Source organism: Coregonus lavaretus (genome assembly GCF_964263955.1).
Source record: "Coregonus lavaretus genome assembly, chromosome: 40".
Lineage (NCBI taxonomy): Eukaryota > Metazoa > Chordata > Actinopteri > Salmoniformes > Salmonidae > Coregonus > Coregonus lavaretus.
Genome location: NC_140027.1, coordinates 4430612 through 4439545, shown reverse-complemented (window position 1 = coordinate 4439545; position 8934 = coordinate 4430612). Strand labels below are relative to the sequence as shown.

The 8934-nt window shown below is 45.1% G+C and overlaps 1 protein-coding gene across 1 annotated transcript; it reads left to right on the top strand.

Moving 5' to 3' along the window:
* Positions 1-605: 605 nt before the first annotated feature.
* LOC311113672 (uncharacterized protein) lies at positions 606-7942 on the top strand. Its single transcript, XM_084156955.1, has 6 exons — positions 606-890; positions 1539-2889; positions 4452-4586; positions 4823-4972; positions 5076-5334; positions 5498-7942. The coding sequence occupies exons 2-6, from the start codon at positions 1813-1815 to the stop codon at positions 5902-5904; spliced, it is 2028 nt and encodes a 675-aa protein (XP_084013081.1). The 5' UTR covers positions 606-890; positions 1539-1812; the 3' UTR covers positions 5905-7942.
* The last annotated feature ends 992 nt before the right edge of the window (positions 7943-8934 follow it).

The following is an 8934-nucleotide window of genomic DNA, read 5'->3' as shown; positions in this document are numbered from 1 at the left end:
AGTTAGACATGGTATTTAAAATTCCATATAAAATTTAGATTAGCTAAAGCAGTGGTTCTCGAATGGTTTTGCCTTGGGACCCAAATTGAACCAGGTTGTCTCAGTTGCGATCCAATATTCGCATCGCAAATGTATTTTGTTGCCAAAATGCAATCTGGAAAACTATTTTTAATGCTATACTGATAGTAAATGTACCAATTTCACCTGGGAACAAGTCCCACCTTTTTCATTGTCAATAATGTTAAGCTCACTGGTTTGAGACCACTAAATCAACCAAGTCCGCTAAATAGCGCTGCTAATAACTCTATATTGAAAATACTGTGATTGAGGTTAAATTATTAAAACATATATATAGGTTCATTATAATTTCTACACACTTTCTACCTGGTTTGGTTTTAGTAGTTTAGTTTCAGACTCGAGTATTTTTCATTTTAAAATAATAAAATAATAATCATAATAATCATATTAATTGTTTACTCAGACACTCGCGAACCATTCAAAACCTCGGTCGCGACCCACCAGTCGAGAATCGCTGAGCTAAAGCGTTACAATTATGCATTACATGTAGCTAACCAATCCATATGCATCCAGATCTGTTTGATTCTGCACAAAGTCTGTGCAGCCACTGGCACTGTGCTTGCAGTAAAATATTAGAGGGATGCGCGCTAATTCTAGCTGTTAGCTATTTGTTTACAGAAAGGCATGCATATTAATATCTGAAAATAACACGCTTATTATTATCGCTGCACACTGCAGATATGTAAATAAGGTAGAATAGACGAAATAGGTCGAAGACCTCTGCAAGAAGGCTGTGCTAGCCAGGAAGCTAGCTAGCTTGCCATTTTCATCCAGTGGCCAGCTAGTCAAGTTAGCCATGCTAATTGCCCGTGGTAGGTGTCAGCTTTGGTTATAATTTATTGTAATGTCAATAAATTTTCTACAAACCACATGCTTGTAGTTGTTCATGCAAATGCACACCGAAGATGTTTGTGTGCGCACGAGACTGAATTCGTAAAGGACAATGTCAACATACATAACATTAGCTAGCTAGCATATGGTAGCATTTACTGTGACAATTTAAGTAATTTGTCTGTCTGGTTGCATATATATTTTTGTCTGAAATAGGCCTATTGACATAGCTATGTCCTACGAAATATAATATCATGATGCATTGCATTTATATCATCGACATTATTGCAATTAACACGTACCGCTCATTCCACTGTCACTCAACCACACAACAAGGGCTTTAGCTAGCTAGCTATGCAGATAATTCTTCAAAAAAATTATTAGCATGCGCTGTTGTCTGTCCCACGGGCCCACTTATTCCCGCCCTTATAAATCACTTGTCATGGTCAATCAGGCATGTTACCTGTGGTCATTTAGTACAAACAGCCACCTGCTATTTATTTGCTATTAAATGTCATTTTGTACCTGTGGGATAGAAACAGAATATTGTAAGGATTTAGCTAGATCAGTTATATTATGTTACAGCACATAAAAAACTGTTGAATACATCATTTTATCTTTGCTTCCAGCGGGGTTGACTGAGAGCTTGAGGTGACAGACTGCCAAGGAAACCCACTCGACCAAAGCAGGTGCATCGCTCAGGTAACCTCACACATCCTAGAATACCTGCAGACACAGTGGATACAACCTCTAAGCATTCCCATGAGGGTTTAAGGGGAGGCACCCAGCCCCACAGTGGCCCATGCTCCGTACCCCCTTCCCTCCCTGCCTTCCCTCCCCTTCAAGCTGACTCAGAACCGACAGGCACTCTCCCGGCACCACCTCGTCCCTCATCCTCAGGCCATGGCTGCGGGCACAGAGACTGTGCACTACATCCACCTGCACAACTCCAGCCAGTCTGTTCTGGAGGCTTTACGGACGCAGCGGCGTGAGGGCCTCTTCTGCGACGTGACGGTGCGCATCCACGATGCCTCGCTGCGTGCCCATGCCTGCGTGCTGGCCGCTGGCAGCCCTTTCTTCCAGGACAAGCTGCTGCTTGGCCACTCGGAGATCTCGGTGCCGCCGCTTGTCCCCGCTGAGACGGTGAAGCAGCTGGTGGACTTTATGTACAGCGGCTCGCTGGTGGTGGTGCAGTCGCAGGCCCTCTGCATCCTCACCGCCGCCAGCATCCTGCAGATTAAGACAGTCATTGACGAGTGCACCCAGATCATATCCCAGAGGAAGGTGGCTGCTGCGGCGGCGGCCGCAGCAAGTGGAGGTTGCGGTGGAGGAGGAGGGGGGATGACAGGTGGGGTCCTGCCCAAGCAGGAGGAGCGGGGAGGGGGTAAAGGGAGGGAGAGCGGTAGTGGTTGTATTGGTGGTGGTGGCAGAGTCAGCGTTGGTGGGGGTTACCAGAGCTTCTCGAACTTCGCCTTGGGGGACTGCGGGGCGAGCAACATGGTCACAGGCCTGGGCGGAGCTAACTTGAGCGTTAATGTTAGCGAGAGCGGCCCAGGAGGCGCCCTGGAGCAGGCTAACCAGGTGGGGCTGATGGCTCTAGCTGACATGGGCAGCCCCGGGGCCCTGTGTGGGGCCGACGGGCTGAGCTCAGGGGCCGGCGGAGTCCTAATGAAGAACTCAAGTTGCACTCAGGACGTGAGGTACAAGCTGAGGGACCTGCTAGCGGCGACCGCTAACGGCGCCAATGCTGGAAGCTCAGGAAATCTCTCGGTCGGCTGCAGCTCTGGTGTCAGCAGCGTGGACAGCATTGGCCAGGACCGTATCCGCAGCAACGCGGCAGACCTCTCGGAGGAGCTCGTGGGGATGGACAGATACTGCGAGGAGGAGGAGATGGATGGACATCACAGAGGGAGAGACGTGGACAGGGACAGAGGGGCAGGAGGACACAGCCGCAAGCAGAGGCAGCCGCTCAGGCTTCAGGTAAGATCCCCATGGTTACAGTTATAAGGCAGGCAGATATGCAGCCAGACATTCTAATGTGAATAAAGCAGGACTTCTAGACGGCAATTACCCTCATTGTGTCATTGCTGGGAATTAAGCTATAGATCTGAATGTGTCAGCAATAAACATAATTGAAAGGAAGTTGCTGTCCAGAAATCTTTAATTAGGCTATCCTCCTAGTTAATGTTCCATGGACTGATTAAACAGTGAACACCCCTTCTATGGGTCATTAAACATGTTAATTATTGAATGGAGCAGGGCCTACCGAGTGGCACAGTGGTCTAAGGCACCACATCGCAGTGCTAGCTGCGTTACTACAGATCCTGGTTCGATACCGGGCTGTGTCGCAGCCGGCCGCGACCGGGAGACCCATGAGGCGACGCACAATTGGCCCAGCGTCGTCTGGGGCCGGCCGGGTTGTCCTTGTCCCATCGCGCTCTAGCGACTCCTGTGGCGGGCCGGGCGCATGCACGCTGACACGGTCGCCAGGTGTACAGTGTTTCCTCCGACACATTGGTGCGGCTGGCTTCCGGGTTAAGCGTGCATTGTGTCAAGAAGCAATGCGGCTTGGCGGGGTTGTGTTTCGGAGGACGCACGGCTCTCGACCTTTGCCTCTCCCGAGTCCGTACGGGAGTTGCAGCGATGGGACAAGATGTCTACCAATTGGATATGACGAAAAAGGGGGTAAAATACATTTTTTAAAGTATTGGATGGGGCGCCAGCTAGCACCTCTTTTTAGTTGTTGTTACATTGTCCCTAAGCCAATTCTGTCTAAAAAATGGTTCCAAAAGGGTTCTTCGGCTGTCCCAATAGCAGAACCCTTTTTGGTTCCAGGTAGAACCCTTTTGGATTCAATGTAGTACATGTAACCCAGGAATCAAAAAGGGTTCTTCAAACCCTTTAAGGTTCTAAATAGTACTTTGATATTTAAGCAATAAGTGGGTGTGGGATATGGCCAATATTCCAGAGCTAAGGGCTGTTATTATGCACGACGTAACACGTAGTGCCTGGATACACCCCTTAGCCGTGGTATATTGGCCATGTACTACAAACCCCCAAGGTGCCTTATTGCTATTATAAACTGGTTTCCAACATAATTAGAACAGTAAACAATTGTTTTTTTGTCATACCCATGGTATACGGTCTGATATACCACGGCTTTCAGCCAATCAGCATTCAGGGCTCGAACGACCCAGTTTATAATAGTATTTTTACTGTCTTCAAATTCCTGACCATACACCACAGTTTGAAGCACCAATTTTAGACTCGGCCGCGACCGGGAGACTCATGGGCGGCGCACAATTGGCCCAGCGTCGTCCAGGATAGGGGAGGGAATGGCCGGCAGGGATGTAGCTCAGTTGATAGAGCATGGCGTTTGCAACGCCAGGGTTGTGGGTTCGATTCCCACGGGGGGCCAGTATAAAAATAAAAAAAATGTATTCACTAACTGTAAGTCGCTCTGGATAAGAGCGTCTGCTAAATGACTAAAATGTAAAATGTAAAATGTAATTGACTCTATATTGTTCTTTACCTTCTCTTAGGTTCTTGTAGGAGAGGAAGTGGTGGTGAAGGCTGAAGGAGTGCAGGAGCCGGATGGAGGGGTCTTCGGCTTGGAGGAGGGAAGACGAGTTGAAGGGCAGGAGGGCACACAGGTATCCATGGCAACCTTCGGCCAGGTGAGTCTTGTCTTGTCCTAGACAGCAACTTGTTGTTGGAGCATGGTGCTGGCAAAAAACACCACGGTTGTGGGTTCAAAACCTGCATGTACTGACTCTGTAAATTGCTTTGGATAAAAGTCTCTATACTCATTCTTTCATCATTATCACAGTTTTAGGGACTTTTCAAGGTTATGTGTTAGGGTTAATTAAGCTAGGTAATACTCATAAGTGAATTTTGCCTCTCTGTCTTACAGGAGGGTGTGTTCTATGATGAGCCTGGAGTTTTCTCCCCCGAGGCTTTCTGGCCCCAGAATGAGACGGCTCAGGCCATGTCCTTCAACCCCAGAGGAGGAGGAAACAAGCCACTGTCTCCCCCTACCTCCACACAGTCCATCAACAACCAGGTCAGTTACAAACGGAAACATCGTTTTAAAATAGTCATTGCAACAATTCGTAAACTTTAATCATGAAAGCCGTTGGTTATTTCAATTCCTGTTTCCCTTTCAGCTACTTTTTCAGTACCCAGTCAGCCAATCACAGCCATCAGCCTCATTCTTTGTGGGCGGGCCGATGGTGATTGACAGCATGGCAGGAACGGAGCCCAGCCAACAGGCTCCGGCACCAATGACCCCTGTTTTGTCAACCTGTGGAACGCCAGGCCCCTCCCCTTCCTCCCAGGGATCTGAGACGTCATTCGACTGCACTCACTGTGGGAAATCGTTACGTTCCAGGAAGAACTACAGCAAGCACATGTTCATACACTCCGGTAGGCCACCACTTTCTATATATACTAGTTACTATCACTTCCTTTAAAACATTTACTGTTTATGATCGTTGTATACGCATGTTAAAACTCCACATAACAGATAGTCCTACTCTGATACCCATTTCATACTAACATATCCTATTTTCTGTTGTGTGTGCCTCAGGTCAAAAGCCTCATCAGTGCAGTATCTGCTGGCGCTCTTTCTCCCTGCGCGACTACCTCCTCAAGCACATGGTGGTGCACACGGGCGTGCGCGCCTTCCAGTGCTCCGTGTGCGGCAAGCGCTTCACACAGAAGAGCTCACTCAACGTGCACATGCGCACGCACCGGGCCGAGCGCACCTTCCAGTGCACCGTGTGCCACCGGGCCTTCACCCACCGCACCCTGCTGGAGCGCCACGCACTGCAACACGCCCACCACGGGGCCACCCAGGGCCAAGGGCAGGGACAGGGCCTCCAGCAGACCCCCAAACACAGCCCTCCAGCCCTGGCAGGGCCCTCGGGCATGCGCGGCTCACCTGGGATGGGCGGCACCATGGCCAACATGCCCAGTCACAGGCCACCCTCCTAGAAGGAAAGCGAGGGGGAGGATGGCCCAATCCCAAACTGATCTGTCACCCCTATCGAGGAGCCCTTTTCTGATCTGAGAGGATTGCTAGGTATGAGCAACATGGTGGATGCTCCATCTAGACCTATCGGAGCCTGGATGGAGTTTGTGCCATATTTCTTACACATGAAGCCCTTGCAGATATGCAAGAGGGAGTTGCCAATGATGGAAAAAAGGGAAGACAATTGGTTTGGGATTGGGGAAGAAAGGGAGAGGAAAAGGGAGAGAGATGCAGAAAGCTGTTGGAGACTAATTGCAGGAGATTGAAGGGAGGAAATGTAGGAGGGGTGAGAAAGAGAGAGACAGAAAAGGGGGAGGGGGAGAGAAAGCAAACAAGGAGAACAAGCCACGGCTAGAAAAAGAGTGCAGGGTGATGAAGAAGAGAGCGAATTAATCAATGAGAGTAACCGTAATACATCAAGATGACATAGGAACACTATTATATGCAGGATGCACTGGACGACCCAGGATCATATACCTCTAAACAGGAAGAGACAATAAATGAATTAAGGACACAACTTTTATTTTGAAATGTGACAAACGTTTCAGCATGTTTTACATGCCTCAAAGAATAACTCGGCAGTCCAAAGACAGGTATTATGCTACACACGTTTAATAGCTACATCAAACAGCAAAACAGGTGGGAACTAAAGCTACATGAAATCCCTTCCTTTTAAAACCTTACTAAAGAAAAATAGACATAAATTCCTTTACATTGTCGAAATGAGTTTATTTGTCGCTCATTTGTGATTTATTGATGAAGACGAAAACAACAAGGTAATGAATTTAAAAAGTAAAAAAGGATCTTTCTACTATAACTGACACTTTTTGGGATAAATGAGAAAATCTGTACTTTTATCAGGCTTTTTAATCCATGTGTATGTGTGGTTATTATGTGTGCTTTTGGGGCACTTGCCAATGAATGGGAAGGTTTGTTGCTGAGAACTATAACATTTTTCTCCAACGACTTCATTTAATACTTTCAAATGTTTTTATTGTAACTAAATAAATCATGAGGAAATACAATCACCCAGAGTGGATTTGATTACCACATTAATATTTATTACAATTTGACAATGATCGCTATGCACAATACATTTTTGCACATTGTGTAATTTAATTCAATTTTATATGTTGTCCTACCCTAGATATTTGCCCTTAGAAAAATATATTTGCCCTAAGATTACCAATGTATATCATGGAGAACATAAAATGTTTTGTTTTTTGTTTCCAACTTCCCACCTTAAAGGTGATTTTAGATATGCAGTATATAGACTACTAGACATAAAGGCCAACTGAGCCAGTGAGACCAGCAAAACCCCTTTAAGATCCCTTCTGGTTCTCACTATAAACTTTAACATAAAATGTCCCCCCACAATGAGGAAACATTCTGCTTGATCATGATGATCTCCTTGAGCTACGCACTGTTCTGCTGATTCACTCATCTCAATAATGGAAATCTGTTTAAGCCCTGTTAATAGGAAGTTGACATGATTTATAGATCAGTTAAATCTGTGCTGCATATAGTTCAGGCCAACCCTTGTGAACAAATAGGTGATTAGGCTGTTCCAGAGATTGTTATATCCTCAGCAACTCAAATGGTTCTAGTACATTTTGTCTGAGGTGGACCTGTGTACAGTACTGTATTATGTGTGCTTAAAGCCATGTCAGAAGAACGCATCCCATTATTGTAATGATGTAATTTGTTTAGCCTTTTTTATTTCGCTTTTTTTTTGTGAAGGGGATGATAAATGGTTATTTTTTCTGCAAATTTGAATATAATTGCAAGTCAAATATGTAATAGAAAATAAGTCATTTTATAAAGAACCAATCATGCTATGTATACCACATGTTTTATGTATGGAAAAGCTAAAAGGCATGATATAACTTTTTATGAAAAATTACATGTACTTTTACATCAATTACTTTATTGAATTTTAAAACATGATTTGAAACATTTGAAACATTTCTTTCTCCAAATAAAGTCTTACGGCTACAAGCCAACTTGTTGTCCTACAGTTGACTATTTGACCAAAAGGTATAGGGGGGTAAAACAAGCATATTTATTCTTATCAAAATACTTTTAAATATCTTCTTTGTTTTAGGTTTGGTTTTATCCCATATTAAAGCAAGTAATACATTTTGCTGCTGACCAATTTCAAGGTTTTCTGTTAAGTCTACATCCCCTCGATCCTAACCAATTTATATGAAAGACAATATAAAAAGCTAGCTTTTCTTAAACGCTATAGATAATCTGTTTCTTTCCAGATCGAGCCTTTGGAGGTCTGGCTGGTAGTGCCGGAACTCTGGCCAGAAGGCATCTGTTACTCAACAACATCTGTTCCTGTTACTCTCTTTTTTCCCAGCATGCTGAGGGACACACAGGCTCTCCCAAGGGTGGCCTTTTGTGTGGCCCCATTGTCAATTCCATCATTGTCTACTGCTGAAGTCTGTTCCCATGATGCCACGAGGCAGGCTGTAGTAGTATATCCCCCCTTTAGAGGCCAACCCTAGGGCTGACAATTTACAGTTACTTTATTGTGTCCCAACTTTTTTGGGCTATAAACAAATGTGAATTTTCTTCGCTGGGCAACAAAGGAATCAAACGTGTAGAAAATATAAACATTTTAAAGAATTGAAAATGGGTAATTCCATGGGGGAAATTCTAAAATCTTATTTTTGAAGAATTTGACTACAGATATCATCAAATATTATTTTAGATGTATTATAAAGCATATTCAACAAGAAAAACATTTGGATAAGTTACATTCACTGGGTGTTTGTCCGTTTTCTGAACCAAAGATTCATATAAGGATGTATTACATTTTATATCTGTGTATACCTGGTTTGTTCTTTCAGAGAAGAAATCGGAGTAGTACATCTAGTGTGGGGACATTGTTTTTTTATGAATAGCCCCCCTTGGTCTCCACGGAAACACTTTCAACTCCTGGCAGTGGCCAACAGCATCGGCATAGAATAGCCCACCATGGGGTA